The sequence below is a fragment of the Pleurodeles waltl genome, chromosome 8, assembly GCF_031143425.1.
Source record: "Pleurodeles waltl isolate 20211129_DDA chromosome 8, aPleWal1.hap1.20221129, whole genome shotgun sequence".
NCBI lineage: Eukaryota > Metazoa > Chordata > Amphibia > Caudata > Salamandridae > Pleurodeles > Pleurodeles waltl.
Window position 1 is genome coordinate 881,324,168 of NC_090447.1, and position 26,255 is coordinate 881,350,422.

General features: G+C 44.0%; 1 protein-coding gene across 6 annotated transcripts in view; it reads right to left on the reverse strand.

Annotated features, from left to right (window-relative positions):
• FARP1 (FERM, ARH/RhoGEF and pleckstrin domain protein 1) overlaps positions 1-26,255 on the reverse strand; it is a 459,262-nt gene that overhangs the window by 18,909 nt on the left and 414,098 nt on the right. For all 6 annotated transcript variants that reach the window (XM_069205182.1, XM_069205178.1, XM_069205181.1 and 3 more), the window contains exons 19-24: positions 24,349-24,479; positions 21,565-21,633; positions 9,950-10,039; positions 7,145-7,227; positions 6,914-7,026; positions 2,649-2,812 (exon numbers count right to left, since the gene is read on the reverse strand). In XM_069205182.1, the coding sequence (XP_069061283.1) occupies positions 2,649-2,812; positions 6,914-7,026; positions 7,145-7,227; positions 9,950-10,039; positions 21,565-21,633; positions 24,349-24,479 (650 nt within the window). The remainder of the gene's footprint in view (positions 1-2,648; positions 2,813-6,913; positions 7,027-7,144; positions 7,228-9,949; positions 10,040-21,564; positions 21,634-24,348; positions 24,480-26,255) is intronic.

The following is a 26,255-nucleotide window of genomic DNA, read 5'->3' on the forward strand; positions in this document are numbered from 1 at the left end:
AACAATCAAGCGTTTCATTCAAAATAGTCAACAGGGTCGCAAGAAGCGTGTGGAAAAACCAAGGCGCAAAATAACTGCCCATGAACTGAGAAAAGTCAAGCGTGCAGCTGCCACGATGCCACTTGCCACCAGTTTGGCCATATTTCAGAGCTGCAACATCACTGGAGTGCCCAAAAGCACAAGGTGTGCAATACTCAGAGACATGGCCAAGGTAAGAAAGGCTGAAAGACGACCACCACTGAACAAGACACACAAGCTGAAACGTCAAGACTGGGCCAAGAAATATCTCAAGACTGATTTTTCTAAGGTTTTATGGACTGATGAAATGAGAGTGAGTCTTGATGGGCCAGATGGATGGGCCCGTGGCTGGATTGGTAAAGGGCAGAGAGCTCCAGTCCGACTCAGACGCCAGCAAGGTGGAGGTGGAGTACTGGTTTGGGCTGGTATCATCAAAGATGAGCTTGTGGGGCCTTTTCGGGTTGAGGATGGAGTCAAGCTCAACTCCCAGTCCTACTGCCAGTTCCTGGAAGACACCTTCTTCAAGCAGTGGTACAGGAAGAAGTCTGCATCCTTCAAGAAAAACATGTTTTCATGCAGGACAATGCTCCATCACACGCGTCCAAGTACTCCACAGCGTGGCTGGCAAGAAAGGGTATAAAAGAAGGAAATCTAATGACATGGCCTCCTTGTTCACCTAATCTGAACCCCATTGAGAACCTGTGGTCCATCATCAAATGTGAGATTTACAAGGAGGGAAAACAGTACACCTCTCTGAACAGTGTCTGGGAGGCTGTGGTTGCTGCTGCACGCAATGTTGATGGTGAACAGATCAAAACACTGACAGAATCCATGGATGGCAGGCTTTTGAGTGTCCTTGCAAAGAAAGGTGGCTATATTGGTCACTGATTTGTTTTTGTTTTGTTTTTGAATGTCAGAAATGTATATTTGTGAATGTTGAGATGTTATATTGGTTTCACTGGTAATAATAAATATATTTGTTTTTTGTTAAGTTGCCTAATAATTATGCACAGTAATAGTCACCTGCACACACAGATATCCCCCTAACATAGCTAAAACTAAAAACAAACTAAAAACTACTTCCAAAAATATTCAGCTTTGATATTAATGAGTTTTTTGGGTTCATTGAGAACATGGTTGTTGTTCAATAATAAAATTAATCCTCAAAAATACAACTTGCCTAATAATTCTGCACTCCCTGTAGAGAAATGGTCTTCCTGTGCCCAATTCTACATTTGTTTCCATTTTGGGGAGCTCTACGGATAACTGTGGCCATCTGCATAACTAATCACAGCATACATGTGACAGAGAGATTAGTTATGGGGTTAACAAATACCACACATTTTCTTCAAATAGTAACTATAAATACACTACTCCGATGTTTAAACACATTGAGGGAATCATTTTCCAATACCCTTGGCTGGCTTGGGACTCTGTATCCAGGGCACACACTGTCATGCCTATGTTCTGTGAAACTTACTTCTGACCGCAACAGGAAACGCATACGAATTTTGGGTTTCCTAAATAAACAAAATACCTCGCTAAATTGATCGTATTTAGAGAATACCATGCCACACAAAGCCATATTCATGACAGTCTCCTACTCTTAAGACTTTCAGTGGAGTCTTTGTTCAGGACCTTAAGAGCGGGATTACGAAGTGGCCCGGTTAATAATCATACAAGAAGTGACATTTTAGAACATAAATTAAATCTATTTTCTTGTTTGAAAAATTATAACCTCAGCTTGAATAAACTTAAACATATGAAAAACTATACTGCATTATTAACCATGTGGCATTTTGTGCCATGCTCCAATAATAACGCCAAGAGGAGATGACTTCAGTGCAAGGCAACCTAGAGACACCCTCCATTGATGCACCCTTAAAGAGACACCCTATAAGAGGAGCTAAATCAATTTACAAATCACTGAGGTCAAGACAATGTCAATGTGGCAAACAGGTGATATGGTCCCAAAACCTTTGCCAAAGCCACAAGTATGATCAGTTTGTGAGTAATTTCATGTACATAAGAGTGATCTGAACCAAGGGAAAATGTCATAATATTCCACACAAAACTGGTTTAGCTCCTTGAAAAGAAAGAAATAGGCAGACAAGATGAAGAGCTGTGAGACTCCAAGCAGAGGTCTGTAGTAGAGAAAGTGAATTATATTTTAAAAAAACACATATGCCTGCAATCTCCTAGGTCAAGAGACAATATTTTTGATGGTGAAAGCCGTACCTCCATCGGCACTCTAAAGCCACTTGTGGCATAAAAAATGTTGCAAAAATTAAAGTAAAAATAATTGTGTATTGGAAGAAAGAATTATGTACAGTAACACATTTGCCGAGTAGCAAAACTTTAGTAAAATTTTAATTCAATACTCATGTTGGCCCTTGTGGTATTTGACTTGCATCAAAAAATGCCAGCAACATCACTGTATTATATAAGGTAAAGAAAGCTCTAGATTTGTTTGCTTTGTGGCAATTTCAAAGTTAATAAAATTATAAATGCAATATGCCACATTTTAAGCATCAAATAGTTCTGAAAGAGAAAACTGAAACCATCAAGGAAATATGGTCTCTCTTTTGAGATGCAGGTATATGTGGGTTGAGCGACACTGAGGCAGCTACCTCCACAGCAATACTAAAGTCGATCATTGACACACTGGTGTTTCTGTGCCAGCAAACATGCACTGTAGTGTTGCCACGGTGAGGGGACTGCCTCTCCAGTGAACTGCGCGATGCACTCAAGTCGTCCTCGGATTCCTGGTCTATCGTTGTTTCGTCCGGAGACTCTAGTCAGGGAAAAAGCATCTTTTTCTCAGTATTGGGAACACTCATGATGAGATCATGGTCAGCCAGTAAAATAAAATACATTTACGATTTAGTGTCCAGATATTACCACCTTTATCAGACAAGAATCTTTGCTCAAGAACAAACAATGATGTTTAAATCTGGACATCTTTGCTAGAAGAGGTGCGGAATAAAACACAACAATAGGGTTAAATTCATAAGAAAATACATTGCGATATAGTAATAACACAGATATTCACTAACATTTGATCCCCAAGCCATCTAGAACATTTCTTAGGCTTAGATTCTCACATTAGGTTAATAACTTAGGGCCTGATTTAGATATTGGCGGACTAGTTACTTTGTCACAACGGTGACAGATATCCTGTGTGCCGAAATCTAAATCCCTTTAAATCCTATATGATTTGGGTTTTGGCAGACGGGATATCCGTCCCTGTTGCCACAGTAACTTGTCTACAGATATCTAAATCAGGACCTTAGTTGCTTCTCAAATACCTCTACTAACCCCTGCTCAAGAACAACCGTGACAGCTACAACTGCTGAGGAAAGTGACAGCCAAAATAAAAGAGACATTGCTGCTTTGAGATCTTGCCATGTTTGTGCATCACAGTCACAAATCAAGCGAAAACAGTGTGTCATACCCGTGAACAAGTTGCTGTCCATGTTTTTTTGCCTTAAACTAAATTAGCTGGATCTGGATCTCAAAATGTAATACATCTGCATTCATCCAATATTCTGTACTTTTGTAAATCTCCAGAAATGGTATAAATGAACGTGGTCAGATTTTTGTTCAGCCATCACTAAGATGTAATTTAGTATTTTCCCTGAAAAAACATGACTATTGTTGCCAAGAATTATATTTTAAAACTTTTTGTGAAATATGCTTTCGTGCCCAGATTGTTGATGGTGATCTCGAAACAATTTTATTTTTCACTGGTCAACCATTTATAATGTTTTCATAGATTTAAACAGATTGTGGTGCCAATTTTCATTTTTTTCTGTTTTAATTGTTTTATATTTGTTTTAGTGTGAGGCAGTGTTTTCATGGTTTTCATCTTTTTTCATGTTCTCCTTTTAACATCCTTCAACTGCCTCCAATTCGACATTTTTAAAGACAAAGCAAAAAAAACTTCAAGTCTAAGTTTAATCATAATTTGATAGTCTAGGCAGATATCCTGGCTGGTTGTTCAAATTACAGACCCGAATTATGGAACAACCGTTAAACGTGGAGGATTCTACCTTGAATTATGGTTTCATTACAATCAGACAAGACAACATTTGTGGTTATAAAAACAATGCAATAAGCAAGTTGTAGGCAATGTTCTTCATACAGCATCCTGTCACTTTCAATGCTGTGGTGGGAGTACCAAAGTGGGCATTGGAATAGGGGCCGCAATCCTGAATCAGACAGTCTGCGGCACTGTCAATAATGGAACAATATCAAAGCTATAGTTGATGACAAATTCAGAAATGATGGCAAATAAAAATACAATATTGAAAGTCATCTAATTTATCACACCAAAATAAGTAAGCAGAGAGGAATCGCCCAAGGCTATTTTCTGAAACTGAGTAAAGACCCCAGGGGGATAAATGGTGCTTCAACAGAGATAATCTATCAATTAAACGAGTCGTACATTTTCAATGTACTTTGAAAGAGATGCACTCAAATGTTTGTAGCTAATGCGTGTGTTAGAAAGAGGAGGGAATTAAGACTTGGATAGCACCACCCACAAACTGATTTACCCCACAGTCATAGGTGACCACTTAAAAAAGGCACAGACTAATTAAGACAAAAAAACACCAAGTCAAATTTGAGAAACAAAAACATTTCTTGCCTGTCTGTATTGAGTGAATTCTGCTCTGATCTGTACTTCTACAACACATGTAGATGTCGACTGCTAGCTGAAACAAATGGGATGTTCTGGCACTAGTCACTCAATGGATTCCATCCTTGTCATTAAACCACATGCCTAAAATAATATCTGGACCATCTTGAATACACAGAACACACTTTCCACAAAGAAACAAGAATAAAATGCTGTGCAGTGATCTCATGTCAAGACGCATAGACAAATTTCACTTTCCTGTTGAACACATCTCTTATATGTAAGGCTTAGAAAGAAAATTGAGAAGAACTCTATTCTATTCACAGATATTTATATAGCGCATGGCTACCCAACAGGCCTTCTGGCACTGCTAACAACCTCTGCTATAGTACTTTGCCTGGATAAAACTGGAATGGAAAAGATGGGTTTTCAGTTTGTTTCTAAAATTAATATCTGATTAGTCCAGTGTCAGGTGTGTTGGGATGACATTCCACAGCTTACATGGCAAGTATGAAAAGGAGCTCCCTCCATATCTCATTCTTTTAATCCTAGGAACCAGCAACAGAATGTGACCTTCTGATCTCAATGTTCTTTTTGGCCTGTAAGAGGTCAGTAGGCGCTGTATGAGCAGGAGACATTTTTTATTGATGCCATGATGGACAAGGCAAAGGGTTTGAAACTGGATTCTCTTCTGAACTGGTTATTAACACCACCCTACCACCTTATTAAGGCTCAAGCAAGCACAAGTACTCACAAGAATTGCAAGAAATACAAACAGCCAGGTATATTCAGGTGACAATCTCGATCAACTACATCTCAACTAAAACTTGACTATCAACCAAAATATTCTTCCGTTTATCCAGCTACATGAAAATGTTAGGAATTAAGAAAAACTCGTCTCCCTACAGTTTTACAAACACATTTCAAGGTATTTAAAAAACTACCTCACCCTAGGTCGTTCCAAAGATAATTCTTGGTTTCCAGTATTTGAGTAAAAGGTACGCTATCCACCTACAGTATTGTTCCAGACTAGCCATAAATGACAAATGTTTATGATCTTCAATATCTGGAACAACTCTTTCTTAGTCTCACTTATGGTCCCAATCACGTCTCCGGTGGTTACTGGAATTGAGAAAGTATTAGGACAAGAATGCAGCACAATTTTTTAGCACCTTCTATTTGTGCCAGCTTTACTTATTGCAGTTTCTGTTACATGGGATATAGCATACAGAAAACAAAATGTGAACCTTTGCAAACAGCGAAATAAATTATTTAGGCATATTAACCACAGACCATGCCCTAATGTTGGCTGTTTTGTAAATGGACAATATGAACTGATATGACCATGTTTCAGAAGGGATGCATTTTGGCTGACCAGACAATCTGAACCTGATTCCCAGCAGACAGAAAGCATTTATCTGTGTTGGTATTTTTTTTTAGCAATGGTACCCCCTTCCAATACTTAACTTTCTACATCTCAGAACCAGTGCTTAAGAAACTAGTTGAAGGCAGGTTTATGAAATCAATACTTTATATTTGAATATAACTTTGTCTTAACAGATAGCCTTGCTTACATTGAGCCTTTTCCAATTTTTATCAAAAGTGCTTCTTTCATAATACTTTTCATCAACACAAAGCATTGTGTTACTTTCTGATGTAGGCCAAAAATGATGAAAAACAAAGATGAAAGCAAAAAGCAGATAAGCCTTTTTTCAGTGGGTTTTCAAAAATTGCAAAAGCCGCATTTAAAGTTTACAGTTTTTAGGAATTTATTGCTGAATGAGTCAGCTGGCCTTTTACAAGACCAAACAGCTATTAATAATTGGTAAAGACTCACACTTAAAGCCAGAGCTGAACCACAGAACTATTTTGGCTTAGAGTCCGAAAATAAATGCTGCATTTATCCTATGTCCAAGGACACGCACATTCACCACCAAAGATAGAAGCTGAACAAACTATCTTCTTTGCAGACCGTAAACCCCCTCTGGAAGTTATGATGAAGTGTCAACAAAAGAGCAATAAGGCAAATCCTGAAAACTTTCATGCGGGTCTGCCAGACTATTGCTGCCGAGCTTCACATGCAGCAGTTTCAACCTCAAACCTTCAACAGCAGAGTCATGCAGCAGCCTTAATAGGACCAGGGAGGGCAAATTGATTACATTTTAATACTGAACGCACAGTTGGAGGGGTCAAGTTCAGATGCTCTTCCTGAAAGAATCATTCTTCAAGGTTCACAAACACACAGGCTGCACTTACTGCTGTCAGGTGGGCTGCTAGCCAGGAGTTCTGGGACCGGCCCGCTGCTTTTGTCTGCCAGATCTATTGCCATCTGTATGTCCTCCATCCACTTTACCATCTCATCATGGGAGCTATGAAAAAAATATCAAGGACCGCAAGTGACTCAAAATGGCACCTGTATGAAATTATGATTTCTTTCCAACAATGATCATCGTTGGCTTCTGGTTGAGAATTAACCCACAAAGGTACCTTGCAGCAACAACTACGGCCTGGCGATGTCCTCGTAGTGTGAAACAATGAGGAACAGCCCACTCCTCTTCACTTTCTTCCACCTAAAAGACACACAATTGAGCAGTAGTTAGTGGTGCACAAGAGCTCCAATGGTTACCTTGTCATCACAACTAACAACAACCCTGAAGGCTTTCATTCAACATCACAATATACTAAACAAGAGAGAAATATTCAGTAAAGCAAAAAAATCAGCCACTGGAAACACAAGTTATACCTCCTTATCATAGCGAACACCATCTTGGAAGGTAACCACTAATTATATGCAATTCTGTCTGGCAAAGTAAATGCAAACACAGGTTCAAATATAGCAAACATAAAAACAACTAATGTAGAATTATGAAAAACCTCCAATTTTACCAACATATATAGCTTTGACCCAACTATAAAGGATTACAGCTACTGCTTAAACTCAAAGCTCACTATCAACTCTGTACTTTATGTATTGTTCTCTAGAATTCTAATATTTATCTTTGTGAGGGGGGAAGGTAGTAGTTATGGAGGCAACAAATTGATCACACGGACAAAAGGCCCTTTCCTAGCTTCACCTTTGTAGTCCATCATGGCACAAGCTATACCTTAGGGAATTTTCTTTTACATTAGGTTACTGCCTGGACATACACACATCACTTCTTTAAACCTTCCTTTTGAAACTACTAGTCACAGGTGTGTTTGTTTTTTAAAGATAGTCCTAGCCCACTAAAACATATGCTTATTCTTCTTACAAGTTTACTCAACAGTGCCAAAAATGGTTGCACAGAATGTATATTAGCAGGCAGCCTAAAATAGCAGAACCAACATTAGGCACAGAAGAGTGTTTCACAAAACTTAAAATTAGCAATGTGTGCTAATTTATTATAATTGCACCTTCTGTCAAAAAAATCACATTTTCTAAACAGATTTAATAAAATCGTTTGAAGCAGCTAAAATGGATTACATTGGCTTTCCTGCCGGTCCACTAACGGGTACTGAATTCGATTGGTTTTACAACTTGTTTAAAGTTTGTGATGCTGCATCATCATGACAGGATGTCTTACAACTGTGTGTGTTTATATGAGTACGGATTTTTCTCCCAAAGTCAGATGATACCTCTTTACGATGGCAGCCGCGCAGCCAGTATATTGGACTACAACTGAATTCTATAGTCCATTTCTACCAATGGGCAGCTAACAAAAGGAGTTCCTGGTGTCATCGGTGTACAGATAACGGAAGGGAATGTGTGGTCTTCAAGAAGGCATGAACCAGGAACAGTTTGAAAGACATTTACCATGAACACCTAGGTAGCTCAATACGAGACTGGGCGCTTCACTTCTTCCCAGTCCATGGTACCACCAGCAGTAAGCAGAGGCTCACAAGGAATGCCAGCTAATAGACTGATGCCACGATGAAAACAGTGTACAAGAACTGCCCACGCACCTCTCTTGCATGGCAAATAAAGAAACTGGTGAAAGTAGGAAAACCGGAAACATGAGAAATCTGCAGAACTGATGTATTTTTAATTTATTGGGCTAGAGGAAGATTGTTTGCTTTCCTGGAGTTCCAATAAAGAGTTGCTGCATTGTTAGAGTAGCATAAACAAGACCATATCGGTCCCTGCTATGGGTATCATATGTCTCGTGTCTCTACTACAATGTAAGCCACAATCCAGGATAAAGTAAGGACATGGTCAAAGACAGGCTGAGGGCTATTCTGATTACATCATGCGTTGCTCCATCATTGTACACATCCCTGGAAACAAAGTAGCAAATAAAGCACAGACTAACGCATGTGACACTCTAGTGCAGCACTGTTGCGCAGCAGCGCTGCATTGCTGCCACTGATTTTAGTAATGTCTCTAGGCTCGGAGGCAGGGGTGTATTTTTACAAGCAACTGTGTATGGATCTGGCACATCTCCAGCACCAGGAGGCAACTAGCAGGTATAATGGTGATGACACAGAAGGTGGACCGTCAGACCCAAAATGTGCGGTTGTGTGTGTGTGTGTGTGTGTGTGTGTGTGTGTTGGGGGTGGAGGGCAGGGGTATGAGGCGCTGCAGGGAATGAGGCGGAGCACAAGGTACCTATTCAGAATACACCATTTTGGATCGCTTACGGTCTGTAACTGAGGGTGCCCATCCACCCAGGATCCTGAGTGGGCAAACAAGAATTTTTAATTGGTGCGCGTAGCAGCCGTCAAGTGAGACAGCTCAATTGTAGGTAATCAAAATATTAATTAATTCTATATCAGTTATATATTTCTGATCACACTGTGCATTTCCAATGCAGCAGAATAACCAGTATAAAAATATGTTGTCAATTAATTAACCCTAATAGTAATGCACAGTTCACATCAAAGGATGGGTTTAAATGTTCCTAAATGTTGACCTTTACTGTGGTCAAAACCCAATTCCCAGTTAATACAAAGTAAGGATCAAACTACTACAGCTTGCGTTCCTTGATTTTATTCACACTGAGATTGAACACTAAGGCACTTACAAAATGTAGTATGCAGCATATTTAAATATGTATGCTGTGAACCAAAACAGCTTCAGAAGCAAATTACTGCAGTTATGTGGTCACATCCTTAGTGAGTGCCACAAGGGCATCAATGGACACACTGTGAATGGCTTGTACTCGGTCTTACGACATTCATCCCTACCAAACGTGGCCCTATGCATTATGTAATCCTTACATTGGTCAAACAACTTAGGAGTGGAAAAGATAATAAATGTTAAGATGCGTGCTCACCTGGAGGCCATAAAAGACTAGACTAGAGCAGGTTACTCACCGACATGCTGTAGAGAGGGAGCTGTCCGTGCACTTTAAACTGGTTGGAGGCAGTGAGCCCTCTGCTTGTGTACAGCAACACATCATTAAACTGAAAAGAAAAAACACACACATTCATTGCAATGCGTCTTTCTAGTGGTGAACACAGTAGGGAAAGAAATCAGGCATTGCTCAGCTATAAATTAAAGCTTACAGATAAGGAGCACCATATTAATCCTTGAACTACCAGTTCTCACTATCTTTGCATAGTTGAGGGAATTCAATACCTGGTTTAGCAATCCTGGCATGCCTGTTCCTACATGTCTGCTATCCAAAATATGCAATCTAGTTCCTGGTCCAAATGGTTACAGGCCCTACTCACAGAGTTGGACATACCCTGGATGCAATTTATGCCACACAGAAGTTCTGCCATATATTTGCCCAAAACCTCATCATAGCTCCTGGCAAATATACGTCTTGGAAAAATCATGCATCAATTCAATTTAATGTTAACCTGCCAAATATACAGCTTAGACATGTATTAGCTCATGGAGCAACTTGACCGTGCCACTTTCTGTGCTTACATCCTCTTGTCTTTGCTGACTAACTCAATGATCTCAGTTCAACATTTTTATCTCTGGCTGGCATTAATCAACAAAAATATCATCAGGTCAAGGAGAACCACGTCTGCCTGTTGTTGTGGGCAGTGCTTATTTGTCAATCAATAAGTGCTAGGGTACAAAACTTTTCTCAGAAGCCCACAGCCTCCACTATGAATACCAGGGGTGCTGAATGCCAAGGCTGCAGAGTCTTGATTATACCTCAATCAATCAATCAATCAAGGATTTGTAAAGCACAGCTAATCACCCATAGGGTCACTCATCCCTCTTTCATTCACAACCCACCACTTTGTGCCTCTGTATCTCACTAAATAGCAGGGTGTTTTTTCATCCCTGCTTTCTACCTTCGTCACTGTTTTTCCATTGCTGTCTTCTCTTTTCTACTTTTGTGTTTTTCTCTCTCTTATACTGTAAGACGACAAGCAATCTGAATAACAAACTGACGTTACAAAGACATTCAAGAATCTACAAAGTTGCAGTCAGGAATGCAAACAATCCCCACTACACTAGTCTGATTAATGCAGCAACATTTGCAACCAAGGAACTTCACAAGATAATCACTACATGTCTAACCCAAAAACAACTGAGCCCCAAACCCACCTGCAAACAAGAACTAGGTGACTCCTTAAGGTGGTCACTTCATCTCCAAAACCAAAACCTAAAAAAATACATTGAGGTGAAAATAAAGGAGGATCTTTCAGCCAAACCCACACAGCTGAATCCAAGCCTGAACACTAAGTAGAGTCCTTCATCCCTCTATCTATCAGTGACTTCAACTATCAATAGTGATTCAAGGCACCGTTCACCACTGAGTTGATTTGTACTAACAGTCTCTCAATCTATTTCTCCCTCTTTTGACTACAGCCCCTTTTCCCTTGAACATGCGAGTCCCTTGAGGGTCCAACATTTCTCCTTTCTCCTTCAACTTATATCTCACAATCTCCTCATTCAAACTCAACTGCTACAACTATGTGGCTGAGATCCCAATTATACTGAAACTTCAGTGGCCATTCAAATAATATTCCTGAGCCACTGGCAAATAACTCTTGGCTGCAGACCATTGGAAGCAAACAAATTACCTAGCTTGAGGTAAACAACGTACCACACGAGCTAGGGACACCTTGTAACCCAAGACACCACATTAGGGATATAGGTGTGACGATGGATGCAAAACTCACCTTGATACTTTCTACTGAACCAAGAAATAAAGGCTTCATTTTACAGAATGATATGCCTATGTTGAATCTTTCTTTAGTTAGCATTCCAGCAAAGGTACATGCCAGCATAAATATGGACTGGAATTACCTCTGCTATGATCGTAGTATATTTCGTGGCTGCTTCTTATGGTACAAAGTTCGACAAGTTGAACTGAGGGAAGGTGAATCTGTATGGAATAACCTATCTAATTTCATAAATTGAAGGAACAGGTCAATAATCATTGTGTCCTTTACAAACATGAGATTGTGCTCTTAGAGAAGGCCAAGGTTCCTCTAGACGTAAGTATCGGGCATTTGGATGTACCTGTCAAAATGACATATCAAAGTCTCACTGCACATGCTGGCTCGATATTTTTGCAGATTTATGAGTGTCGGAACGTTAGCAATTTCATGTGCATGGTATTTCCTGGGAATGCTCAGTCCTTGTCCATTCGGGATGCCTGGAGCTTGCCCTTGGGGTCTTGCCTTGTAGCAAGAGATTATCATGAGTCAAATTGTAAGTACTGGTGCTTAATGTGAAATCATGAGTCCAGCTCTCTATTTTGTTGGAGCACTGCAGTCTAGAGTATGCCCACAATAAGTTTTTCACAAACACATTCCTAAATGTTTATGGTTGACTGGCAAGTAACGTGTGAGATGGTGCACTTGGCTGTTAGGTACAACACTGCAGTGTTGATTTTAGTGCACTTCAGAGCAAACCATTTCTTCTACTCTACAGCATTCTCAGTAACAATTTTAGGGCTAGGCATTTTGTCTTCGGGTATCGGATACTGGCACATGTGCCCTCCATGCCAAACTGAACTCCCATATCATGCTAACACTGAACTCAAAGAGTTTAGGTTTAAAATAATGCATCCTTTAGATGTATCTCCTCTATAGACCTCAATTTTAGCAATGAAAGGGATTCTAGACCAAAGATTCTCTTTCATCTGAGGGGACAGATTACTTGTTCTCTTGCATAAGAGCTGTTTGGAGGTCTACAAAGATGCACGTGACCAAGCATCAGAGACTTTCAAAACCACTATCTCAAGGTCTTCTGCAGAAGCAGGTATATCATTATGTGTTTTCCTTAAGGCTTAGCACCTTTTAGAAAGAGGAACCGTTGTGCCATGATTAGAATCCAAGACCTGCCAGATCAACTGAAGACACTGCAATCAACAGTGTAGAAGGCTGATGGAAGAGCAAGTATGGGCTCTATAGTTGAGAAATGTGTGATGAACCTAACAGTGTGCAGTCCATGTAGGGTATACATGGGTCACTTAGTGGTACCAATGTATGGCTGCTAATGCCACAATTTGGTACAGACTGAAATAACCACAGTGAGGCCAAGAGGCAGAATAACGTACTGGTAATGCTGATCCTTACAACAAACTGGTTCACAGCTTTCTGCAAGGAAGATATGGACAGACCCATCATTCACACATACTGAACATGCCCCACTTTGAAATTAGAGCCGGGTGCTGGGCTACACCTGCGATCTTCAATCTAGGAAATCAGTTCACCCTGACAATAAGCCATTCAAACTGTGTCTTGGGGGATAGGAAAAGAACGAAACTAGAAAGACGAACCTCTGCACTGCTTTTGGAGGAAACAAAAATGACTGAAAGTAGCACCCCTTTCATTAAATGGACCTCTGTCAATAGGTGTTGTTTGGTTTCCCTAGCAGGAAGTGGAAGTTATAAAAACATTTTCAGCCCCTGTATCATTGCATGGTATGACACCCTGGAGATGTGTCTAAACCCCTAGCATCTCTGAGAGCCATAAAGTCTGTGGCAGCGTCTTCGCTGCTGTCATCAGTGTCATGCGTGGGTGTGTCATCCAGAGTCACTACCAAACAGATTGTGAATTTTTTCTCTATACAACCTAGACTCAGTGTATTGTAGTTCATCCAGCACACATCGAGTTTTTGGATCTGTTGTGGGGCACGAGCTTCGATCTCCGTGCCAAAGGGGTCAAAGTTGGCATTGGTTGTGGCTCCAGGAGAGATAAATGTGATGGTATCAGGCCTGGAGGCGGCATCGGGGGCCGAGGAAGGAAAGAAGTGAACAGCTCCGAGGGAAGACCTCATGTAGATGTCTGAAAGACATCACCTAAAAGTACCACGGGGCTCAATGCGCAACATGCGGGAGCATAGCCCGTTTGAAGATATCAAAATCAAATCAAATCAAATCAAATCATTAACATTTATAAAGCGCGCTACTCACCCGTGCGGGTCTCAAGGCGCTAGTGGGAAAGGGGTTACTGCTGCTCGAAGAGCCAGGTCTTGAGGAGTCTCCGGAATGCGGAGTGGTCCTGGGTGGTCCTGAGGCTGGTGGGGAGGGTGTTCCAGGTCTTGGCTGCCAGGTAGGAGAAAGACCTCCCACCCGCCGTGGAGCGGCGGATGCGAGGGACGGCAGCGAGCGCGAGGCCGGTGGAACGGAGGAGACGGGTGGGGGCGTAGAAGCTGAGGCGTCGGTTGAGGTATTCAGGTCCCTTGTCGTGGAGGGCTTTGTGTGCGTGGGTGAGAAGTCGGAAGGTGATCCTTTTGCTGACTGGGAGCCAATGCAGGTGTCTCAGGTGTGCGGAGATGTGGCTGTTGCGGGGTACGTCTGGGATGAGGCGGGCGGAGGCGTTTTGAATACGTTGCAGACGTTTTTGGAGTTTTGCGGTGGTCCCAGCATAAAGGGTGTTGCCGTAGTCCAGGCGGCTAGTGACTAGGGCGTGGGTCACGGTTTTTCTGGTGTCGGTGGGGATCCAGCGGAAGATCTTGCGGAGCATGCGGAGGGTGAGGAAGCAGGAGGAGGACACGGCGTTGACTTGTTTGGTCATGGTGAGAAGAGGGTCCAAGATGAAGCCGAGGTTGCGGGCGTGGTCTGAGGGGGTCGGTGCGGTGCCAAGGGCCGTGGGCCACCAGGAGTCGTCCCATGTGGCCGGGGTGTTGCCGAGGATGAGGACTTCCATTTTGTCTGAGTTCAGTTTTAGACCGCTGAGCCTCATCCAATCTGCGACTTCCTTCATGCCATCTTGTAGGTTGGTCTTAGCGCTGGCGGGGTCCTTGGTGAGGGAAAGTATAAGTTGAGTGTCGTCGGCGTAGGAGGTGATGATGATGTTGTGCTTGCGTACGATGTCGGCGAGGGGGCTCATGTAGACATTGAAGAGTGTCGGGCTGAGCGAGGAGCCTTGAGGGACGCCGCAGATGATCTCGGTGGGGTCTGAGCGAAAAGGTGGGAGGTAGACTCTTTGAGAGCGGTTGGAGAGGAAGGAGGCGATCCAGTCCAGGGCCTGGCCTTGGATCCCGGTGGAGCGGAGGCGGGTTATTAGGGTGCGGTGACAGACGGTGTCGAAGGCAGCCGAGAGGTCGAGGAGGATGAGGGCGACTGTTTCACCGTTGTCCATCAGGGTTCTGATGTCGTCTGTGACTGAGATGAGGGCGGTTTCAGTGCTGTGGTTGGTTCGGAATCCGGATTGTGAAGGGTCGAGAAGGTTGTTGTCTTCCAGGAAGTTGGTGAGCTGTTTGTTGACGGTCTTCTCTATTACCTTGGCAGGGAAGGGGAGGAGCGAGATGGGGCGGAAGTTTTTCAGGTCGCTTGGGTCAGCCGTAGGTTTCTTTAGTAGGGCGTTGACTTCGGCGTGTTTCCAGCTTTCGGGGAAGGTAGCAGATGAAAAAGAGGAGTTGATGATGGTCTGGAGGTGCGGGGCGATGATGTCGTCGGCTTTATTGAAGATAAAGTGAGGGCAGGGGTCCGAGGGGGCACCGTAGTGGATAGAGTTCATGGTGGTTTTGGTCTCTTCAGTGTTGATGTGGGTCCAGGCGTTGAGGGTGATGGCAGGGGGTGTGGGTTCGGTGTTGCTTGGCTGGGTCTGGTGTCTGAAGCTGTCGTGTAGGTCGGTAATCTTACGATGGAAGAAGGTGGCGAGGGAGTTGCACAGGTCTTGTGAGGGCGTGATGGCATTGGAGAACTCTTTAACGATGCTGAAGAGTTCTCTGCTGTTGTGGTTGTTTTTGTCCAGTCTGTCGGTGAAGAAATTCCTTTTGGCTGCGCGGATCAGGTGGTGGTGTTCACGGGTCACGTTCTTGAGGGCGGTCATGTTGTCAGCGGTGTGGTCCTTGCGCCAGGCTTTCTCGAGGGCGCGACAGGTTTTCTTCGATTCCTTAAGGGTGTCAGAGAACCAGAGCGTTTTTTTGGTGTTGGCCTGTCGATGAGTGCATCTGAGGGGAGCAAGGTTGTCTGCGCAGTTGGTGATCCAGTTCGTGAGGCTGAGGGCTGCGTCGTTGGGGTCGTCGGTGGTGAGGGTAGGTTGGTTGACGGTGAGCGCGGAGAAGAGCTGTTCTTTGGGGATTTTGTTCCACTGTCAACGAGGGATGGGTTGAGTGCGGAGGTGGCGGGTCTCGCGTCGGAATGTGAAGTGGACACAGCTGTGGTCGGTCCAGTGTAGAGCGGAGGCGTGGCTGAAGGAGACGTGTTTGCTGGCGGAGAAGATGGGGTCAAGAGTGTGTCCGGCGATGTGGGTGGGGGTGTTCACCAGTTGCTTGAGGCCGAGGTTGGCGAGGTTGTCGAGCAGGGCGGTGGTGTTGGGGTCGTTGTTGTGTTCCAGATGGAAGTTGAGGTCGCCTAGGAGGATGTAGTCCGGCGAGGCGAGGGCGTGCGGGGAGACGAAGTCGGTGATGGAGTTGCTGAAGGGTGCGCGGTCCGGGGGGGACGGTAGATGAGGGATCCTCTGAGGGTGGTCCTGGGGTCGGTGCGAATCTGGAAATGCAGGTGTTCTGCGGCGAGGGGGATGTCTTCGGTGGAGGTGGTGACGCTGATGGAGTCTTTGAAGACGATGGCGATTCCTCCTCCTACTTGGTTGGTGAGGTCTTTCCTGGAAATATTGTAGCCTTCGGGGATGGCTATGGCGATGTCTGGGGCCGAAGAGGCGTTCATCCAGGTCTCCGTGATGAAGGCGACGTCCGGTCCTGTGGAGTCCAGGAGGTCCCAGAGTTCAACGGCGTGCTTGTGGACGGAAGGAGCGTTGACCAGGATGCATTTGAGGTGGTTGATGGCGCGTGGGCTGGTGGTCATGGTAGTTGCGTGGTGGAAAAAAACGTTTGCAGGGGTGGCAGGCGAAAGGTCTCTGGGTACGTTTTTGGTTAGCTTGGAAGCAGGTGTTGGAGCGTCCTGGGTTGAGGGCATGGAGGGAGGTGGGGTCGTAGCGGAGCAGAGGGGTTTGGGAGTGCTGAGGACCAGGGGTCGTGGCGCTGGGCGCGGGCCAGACGCAGACGGGTTCAGACGGGCTTGCCTCTGGCGCGCCCGCTGCGCGGTCATGCAGCAGCTGCCATAAGAGGGAGGAGGGGGGGGGAGGGGTCAGCTGGGGGCGAATGGGAACTGGGGGGCGGGGGCGTGCAGGAGGTGGCAGCGGGAAAGCGGAGGGAGGGGGGACAGGTAGAGGGGAGAAGAGCTGGGGGAGGGGGGGTCAAGGGTAGTGGGGGGTGAGTTTTAGAAAGTTTAGGAGTTTAGGGAGAGAGATAGGAGTAAGGTTGGGAAGATAGGGGAGGGGGGGTGTAGAGGTGGGTGAGGGTGAGAGGTAGAGTGAAAGGATAGGAAGATAGGGGTGGTAACAGAGGGGGTGGCGAGTGGGGGGGAAGATAGAGAGATAGGTAGATAGGAGGAGGTGGTGAGTGAGGGAGACAGAGAGAGAGATAGAGAGATAGGTAGATAGAGATGGGGGTAGATAGAGAGGGGGAGAGACGAGTCAGGAGCGGGAAGAACCAGGGAGTAGGTAGCAGTTAGCTCTGTTGAGAAACAGAGCTAACAGAGGAAGAGGAGCGGGGAGCAGGAGGGAAAGAAGAGAACAGGAGGAACAGAAGACAGAAGAACAGAAGACAGAAGACCACAGAAGAAGAACAGAAGTGCCGAAGAACAGAAGACAGAAGACCACAGAAGAAGAGGAGCCGAATACACAGAGGACAGAAGGCCACAGAAGAAGAGGAGCGCCGAGGACAGAAAAGTACAGATGAAGGTGAAGAAGAGGAGCGCAGAAGACAGAAGAATACAGATGAAGGTGAAGAAGAGGAGCGCAGAAGACAGAAGAATACAGATGAAGGTGAAGAAGAAGAGGGGCGGCGAGCAGCAGAGGAAGGAGCCAAGAAGAGGGACAGAGAAGAGGAGGCACACACGGGTCACGGTGCAGAGGAGAGGGAGAGAAGCACACAGATGAAGAGAGAAGACGGGGAGCAGGAGGGAAAGAAGAGTACAGAAGAAGACTACAGAAGGAGCGCAGAGGAAGAACAGAGAAGAAGAAAAGAAGCAGGCGAGAGGGTGAGTAGCGTGGGGCAGGGCGAGGGGCTGGGAGGTGGGGGGTTCTTACTGCGAGGTAGCTGGGCGGTCTCAGGAACCTGGGCTGGAGGAGCTGCAGCGGCAGGGGGAGCGACCTACCCTTGGGTCAAGGGTCGCTACCACTGTCGCGCAGCGGCCGCCATAAGAGGGAGGGGGGGAGGGGTCAGCTGGGGGCGAATGGGAGCTGGGGGGCGGGGGCGTGCAGGAGGTGGCGGTGGGAAAGCGGAGGGAGGGGGGACAGGTAGAGGGGAGAAGAGCTGGGGGAGGGGGGGTTAAGGGTGGTGAGTTTTAGGAAGTTTAGGAGTTTACGGAGAGAGATAGGAGTAAGGTTGGGAAGATCTCAAGCATTACATTGAAAAAGATCGCTGGTTTGGAGCCTAGAGTAGAAATTCTGGGTAGGCCAGTGGAACCCGAGGCCCTGGTGGCAGCTGCTGAGGTAGAGCTGTGCCAGATATCAGAGATGGTGCTGGTGGCTCTGCTCACTCAGGTACCGGGATCTCAATGACTTCAGGCTCAGAGACTATCCCCTCAGGGAAGAACAGCAGCGAGGTGACTTACATTTGGATGAGTGATGTTTGGAGAGCTCACTACGTCTCCTTTTCTTTTTGGGGTTTATGTCACTTTTCCTTGGAGGATCTGGAAGAAGGGGACTCCGGTGACCTTGCAGGTTGGTGAGATATAGGCCTGCCTCTACGATTGTCCTGGGCTTTGGCCATGAATAACTTTGCCTCCCTCTTCTTGATGGTTTTGGGGTTCATTCTAATGCAATTACAGCATGGCTTCATGTCATGGTCAGACTCCCAAACACCACAGACAAATATCATGCAGTGTGTGACGGACATTTGACCCTGACAGTCTTTACAGGCTTTGAACCCTGAGCACTTAGGAGGAGATATCCTAGCACTGCATCAAAAAGGTTTGAATATTCTGTGTGAGGAAATTGAATGGTGAGCTTCAGATCAATATCACATTTGTGGAGAAAAGGGAACTGAAGGCATTACGCTGGCATGGGCACTTTATGGGTCCAGTGTTTCCAAGGAGCTTCCTGGAGCAGACGCTGAGCCAAAGCCACCTACCGGCATGGAAAAGCTACTGCAAAAGTTTTTCTATCCAGGTTGATGCCTGAGATGGAAGGTGAGGAATCTGCAGTTAAATGTATCTATGAGAAAATAGTATATTGTGATAAAGCTTACAATTAAACAAGACAACTGGCAGGATGAATACGTTTCAAATTGTTGAGCACTGACGCACCTAAGGTACACCACTGGTTTTAAGACTCGTATGAATGGAGATTCAGCTAAGGAAATATATATTACACTAGTTAAGGAGGGTGGTTAGTTAAATAAAGCTTAACAGATTGGAAATTATTTCTACAAGCATTACTTTATGCTTGTGTTAACTATTCACCATGATCAAGAACACCAGCTGCTGAATTTATTATAATACTTACAAACCCAATCTGGGTTCACCAAACTGGGGACAGCCGTGAAATTTGTGCCGATGTCCAACCAAATCAGAGAATTATTAATGTGTAATCCTTTATGTATTTTACCTGTATTTACTGGATCCCCCACTGCAACACCACAAAATGGTTATTGCTTTGTTCAAACATTACGAACGATAGCAGACTATGTGTATCCTGATACACAGATGCGATGCAACATGTCTTTTCTCCCCTCCTTTGTTTCTGTACAAGGTTGGGTCACACAATTTAAAAAGTATCTTACAAATCACACAGATGGTAGCCATACCCACAGCATATGGCACATCAAACTATAAAGACAGCCATTTATAGCAAAGTCTCTTTCCTTTTGCTCAAAAAATTGGAATTTCTCTTGGGGTTACCAAGGGACAAACTCCATAGTCTTGATGTGTCACCCAACCAATGGATGTCACAACTTAAAAGCAAAGTCACAGCATCTGCTGTTAAACCATCAGGCCACTGCACTAAGAAACTCTTACCATAGGTCTCTGGTCCTTCCAAACAAGGGTGCAAATGAGAGAATGGCCAATAACCTCCGCTTGCTATCCAAAGAAATAGATGAAGCACCAAACTGTCTAATGGAAGGAGGTTCTAAGTATGACTTTATTAGATTTAGGAGATCTCAGGGCACACATGGCATGTTGCTTGGCCTATGGATGCTTGTTACGAGATCCATACGAAGAGCAACAAAGCTTGTGGTATTGGTCTCTTGGTTAGAATGGTTCATGCTTCTGGGTGTACATCCACAGTTTCAAAACAAATTCAAAATCCCACTGAGCCCCCATTTCTGAATGAGTTACTCATCAACTGCGGTCAGTTCCCCAGGATACAGTAAACTATCAAAAACTGAGATAGATTGGCGCGGTCTGATTCACTACCATGGACTCTGGCAGAAAGGTATTGTGAGCCTCAGTTGCTGACAGCTGACTTCATCCAGTCTTGAATTTGGACTCTTAATGATCTGAACAGCAATTTGAAATTAGTTTTGGGGGGTGGAGCAAATGTGCTGAAAAAGTGAAAAAAAAGGCCTAGCCTTGGAAGCGGTTGAAAAGTAAAACAGAGCACAAAGATCATTACCTAAAAGCTGATTGGAATTTAGCAACTGGGTGTTGGGACTACAAGAAGCATAAAAGGGATGCATTTATTGCATTTACCTTGCTACGTTCTGTTCTCAAAATACGATCGCATTGGGCTACTTCAAGATACAAAATGTGACCAACGTAGGACTTAATTCAACATTTTAAAGCTTTTCAGATTGCGATTATCTGAGTAAGAACGCGCTGGACATTCGCTGTGGCACAGCCACTGTGTGTGACATTTTAATGCTTTAAGGTTTTCGTCCTTCAAGATGTACGGAGTATTGTTGATTGGTTGATACACACCGGCAGTTTGAGTATACTAGGCACTGTTAAAATTTCTGCCATCTGGGCGTAATTTTGAGTAACTTTACGTTATGCCTGCTACACAAAATTCCAGAATTAATGCTGTTACACCAAGTTGAGTGGTTAAGGGCCTTTCAAGGATAACATTTAGGGTAAGTGAACAGCAACAACATGAAAAAACAGAACCTGCGCAGCTGTTTACGGTACTTGTGTTTTTTTAAACATTTTTAAGAACACAATGTATCCATATGTCCAAATCTGACAGGAGAACGCATTTCACACTACAATATAACTAGTTTTGCATTTTGTATGCATTTTAGGAATTTTTAGGTAAATACATAAAAGCAAATTAAGCAAATGTTGCGCAACCCTAGGCGTAACTATGACTGAAACTATTATTAATGTTCAATTAAAGCAGACGTTTCATAGGAACAAACCAAAAACTGTTTTAGCCATCTGAAGTTTCGAGACCAAGGGCCCAGCAATATTCCGCAAGCTGTTATAAATGTCATTAAATGTCACAGGAGCTGTTGACTGCACATCTTTCACGCTCCTGTCCTTTATGCATGCTCGGAGTCTGAATGTCAGCCGCAATAAGACATCCAATTAGTTGCAGAACAAACAGTTACCCTCACTTACCAGGAAAAACATGCGCTGTTGTAAGCCTTTCCCAGAGAGCTTGCTGAGACTGCCCAACCTAATGAACTCCTGAAAGAAAGCAAGAGAAAAAACAGGTGTCAAATTGCCCAGTACAAGCAGTTTAGGACATAATGTGCAGACATTTGGTAAATATTAGTGTTAGCTCAAAATGCCATTCGTTTTTCTTTTCCAAGTACTGTTACTTTCCCAAAAATAAAATGGCAACCTTGATTAAAGCAGGAGAGGGTCCTTTTTGGCTTCTGACCTCACTGAGCAAAGGCGCAGACGAATCTTAAAAAAGCATTTTTTTTATGTGTGTGGGCATATCTGGTATTTACCGCTACACAAATCACTGCATGAATGAGTCACACTGAAGCTAAACCCAGAAGAGCCGGTCTTAGGAGATTCAAGGGAAAGAAGTGTCCAATTAGGTACCTTTAAAGAGGTTACTTCACCCGTCAATGAACATACTCGTGTTAGATGGACATTCAATGCAGAGAACACACCCTAGGGCCCTCATTATGAGTTTGGCAGGCGGCTAACTCGTACCGCCATCAGGCCACCTGTGCGGCCAGAACACCGCCAGCCCTATTAGGAGTTCACCTCAGGGCCGGCAGGCGGAAACATTGTTTCCGCCCACCGGCCCTGCGGTGAACAAGGCCTTAACATTGACGCCGGTTCTTAATTGAGCTGGCGCCAAGGTAGTGGTTGGGCAGTGCAGGGGCCCCCGGCATCCCCTTTCCGCCAGCCTTTGCATAGCAGGGCTACCGCCATGCAAAGGCTGGCGGAAAGGGGACTCGTAATCCCCTGGGCAGCGCTGCTTGGCGGTTTACAACCGCTGAGACTGCCAGGCTGTCGACTGGCGGCAACCTGGTGGTCTGACCGTGGCGCTTTCACCGTGGTCATAATGCTGCGGTCAGACTGCCACTTTGGTGGCGGTCCGACCATGACACCGCCAGGGTCATAATGAGGCCCTAAGTGTCTGAATTATCTATGTATGTAGACTTTGTGCATCTGGTTTGGAGATGGCGGATTGGTCATTGTGGATTTCTGATACAGGGTAATGAAGGAGATTTTTTCCAAAAAGAGGTTATGGAATTACCACCTATCCCCAAGCTAGTCATGCTTCCTCAGATACTGGCCAAATGCAGAATCACACTGGAAAGAATGAGGAAAGAGCCACAGCATGAATCAGGGGTTTGGGCAATTGAACTGAAAGAGAAGAATGCTCTAGAAGGAGACACACATCCTGAACAAAGCCACATAGAAATTTGGGGAGAATACATAGCAAACAGAATAAGTACTGTGGAATATGAGGTGGGAGAATGTCACGATAAATGAAACTGTTTATTTTTATTAGGAAGGGGTAATGTTGCACCATTTTCTGATTGCCGATAGACACAGCTGCGCGTTCTGGGGATGTGGTATCATTGAATGATTTCTTAAAGAAGGCAGTGTGCCATAGTCTTGTGTGGCCAACATATAATAATTGTAATGTGTATATGTCACTGATACAAACATGAATTGCTTCAAGGATTAGCCACATTTCATTGTGCATCTTCACGTTAGCGCCTTACCATGGGTTGTCATACTAGAACTAAGGTGAGTAAGGAACAGATTTGCAACTTTCATTGAGGAAAGACCACTGTAGACAACAGCAAGCTTTTGTAAGCTCGTTGGGCAAAAGCAGGCTCCAGCTGGAGCATGGTTTAGAATGTAGGGCCATACTGTAGCATAAGTATTCTGATCCCCCTAGCGAGCTTCCTACACACCCTCTTCTGATTTATCTTCATTCATCCTGGAGAGTGGCCTCTCAACTTCAAAAGGTCATCCAGACTCCCAGGAGTCGGTGCCTTTTTGCAAGAATAGCTAAAGTGAGTTCTCTATGTGTGGGGCTTTAATGATCCAAAACTGCTGTTCCTGATGTTCAGCCAGTCAGTGTAACAGCTCTAAGTTAAGCGAGCTAGAAAGGGAGGTCTCAATCCAAGTCTCTGGAAGGTACCATCATCTTGGTAGTCCCCTTTGGCCATGCAGGTCTTAGTCGCTATCTTTCATGTCTGGTAGATTTACTCAGTGTGGACATGTCATAAATGCTCTCCTGTCTTGTTACTGGGTACTCAGGCACCAGTAGGCTCCTTGCCGCTTTGGAAAATGAGAGGGAGAGGATTGGGCAGATGGGGTTGCCAGCTTCCCTTGGCCTACTACAATTCTGATGCCCTTCTACTCTGTAATCTCATTCTTGAAACTGGGCATTTTTATAAAGTGTTTGATCACAAGGTGTTGCAACATTAGTGGCTTGTTGGTGTTTTACTACAGTAATAGCTGTCTGGTACTCCTCAAATTTAGTGACTGGGATGAGGGAGGCAACAAAGGGATTATTTAAGGGTAATCTTCATTACTGTTAGTCCTGTGCTTCCACATCCCAGTCATAATGATAGCCACCAACCAACTAACGTTAGTCTATTCATCCTTCTGTGATGCATGGAATATACTGGGAATGGCAGCAACCACTTCTGCAGCACACAGTCTGGATGGGTAAAAACTCTCATTCACAGCATTTCTTTTTGGACTTCCAACCACAGATGTGTGGTCCACCTCACTCGGAAAGACTGGGAAGAGGGTACAATGGGAGTAATGGGGGTTGCTGGTAATCAATTAGGAAATTACTAGTTGATGATCATCAGAAAGACACCAAGCACAAGTTAAATTGCAAGTGAACACATCAGCATACTTTGTACCATACTCTACCACATGCTGGTCAGTGCATTACATACTACCACTCACCCGTCCTGGAATAACAAGGTTGTCGATGCCTATCAGGTCTTTCTTGAGCTCCTGCAGCTTCTGAAAGTTCTCCATCTTGATCATCGTCCCGTGCAGCTGGGCTACTAGTTCAGAAATCTCAGCTAGAGCAGCTAACAGAAACAAAACAAAAAAAGATTACTGATCCTGGTGTTTGAAGGTCTACTGGGACCAAGATATAAGATGAATATAGCAGCAACTTGGGGACCATGGAATGAGAACAGGTTGTTTTATTTATTTTTGTGTAACCTTTATTTTTAATGTTCAATACTTTTTATTGAATTTGTCTTGCTACGAAAAGTTGAGATTGGTATACCCACCTGGAACGTACGGTAAACACCCCCACCACCTCCATCCACTCTCCAGCCCACACTCACACCCATAACAATGGTAATAACTAATCTGTTCAGATAGCACACCCACACACCATCCCTCCATTTATTCATGCATAGACTTCACTAACATGGAACTACTCATTGTCCAGCAAAAAGGGTCTTGAAGCCATATTGGGCACCAGGCCTCCATTCTTGTCTTTCATGTATGTCAGGACCGGATCCCACATTCTGTTAAAATTGAGGAGCTTCCCTTACAGGTCGTATGCTATTTTTTCCTGCATAAACAAATGTCATAGCTTTGTTTTTATTTTAATTTCAAAAACGCACACTGCTGCTCAGTCACAAACATGATAAACTCCTACAAAGTTCACTAGCTTTGGAAGAATTCAACAGCGATATCAGAATAAAAGCAAATACAATGTCGGAAAAGGGAGAGGGGCAGTCCAGGCTGAATCTGACTGACTCAGAAGCAAAAACAACAGTAATGTAGGATGGAACTCGCTTGACCACCAATGGGTTTTAATGAAAACCCCACCCTCTTAAACTAGGGGTGGAAGGTGTAGTTCTGTAAGGAGTGGCTCACCGTTAATGAGATGTAATGGCTGAAGAGACGTGTTAAATATCCAAGAGGAGCTGATAGGAGCAAGAATTTGCTTACAAATAGAGATGGTGGTACTGAAAGGAGTGCCACTGACCAAGACTTCAGTGGGATAACGTGAATGCAGGATGTCTGTACATGTTTGTGTAATAGGAAATGTATCAAACTGTAGCCGCAAAACTGCCTGCGTGGCATAAATGATTCTGTCACTATTTTACTGTGTTTTCATACCCATAAGTAGAAAAAATACACGTACCCAACTTTTTGTTTTATGTCCCACTTAATGCTGCACACCTGACGGTGTTAAAATATGGAACTAACCTTCGGGACCTTGAGTTTGTTTTATTTTTTTTATTTTTTAATCACTCCAGTATTAAAAGTAGTTCAAAATTAATTTATGTTTTTTCTAAAGTATTATTAATGGGCGGTATTTTTATTTTACAATCTCTACCACTCATTTAAAATGATTTATAAGTAATAAATGTGTTTCATATGATTACACAATTAATTTCCTTCATTTCTGCCCTGATGCAAAAATCTCTTTGCGTGGGATCTGGAACGGATGCAAACCTATTTGCTAAATTCTGAACCACACGAGAGGCAAAATGGGGCAAACTGATTTGCCTTACCAGCAAAATGATACTGATATGTGGCCTCTGTTGTCTTAATTGTCGTTAGTGTGTGCAAATCAGCCGGTGGGTCTGCGATGTGAGCAACACACGTTACAGTTTAGTGAATAAGTGGTTCTGTTCTTCCAACTCTTGGGATCAAGCGAATAATTTTCAAAAAAGGGCCTTGATTTTCTACATTTCAGGTGTATTAAACAAAATAGAGCATCCCTTAGGTAACGGTATGGAAGTGTTTTGTGCGTCAGAACAGTGAGTAAATTTTAAGAGTAGCAGCTTTGGTCTAAAGATGTTTTTTCACACCGAGTTTTTCTTTCAACCTTTTTTTAA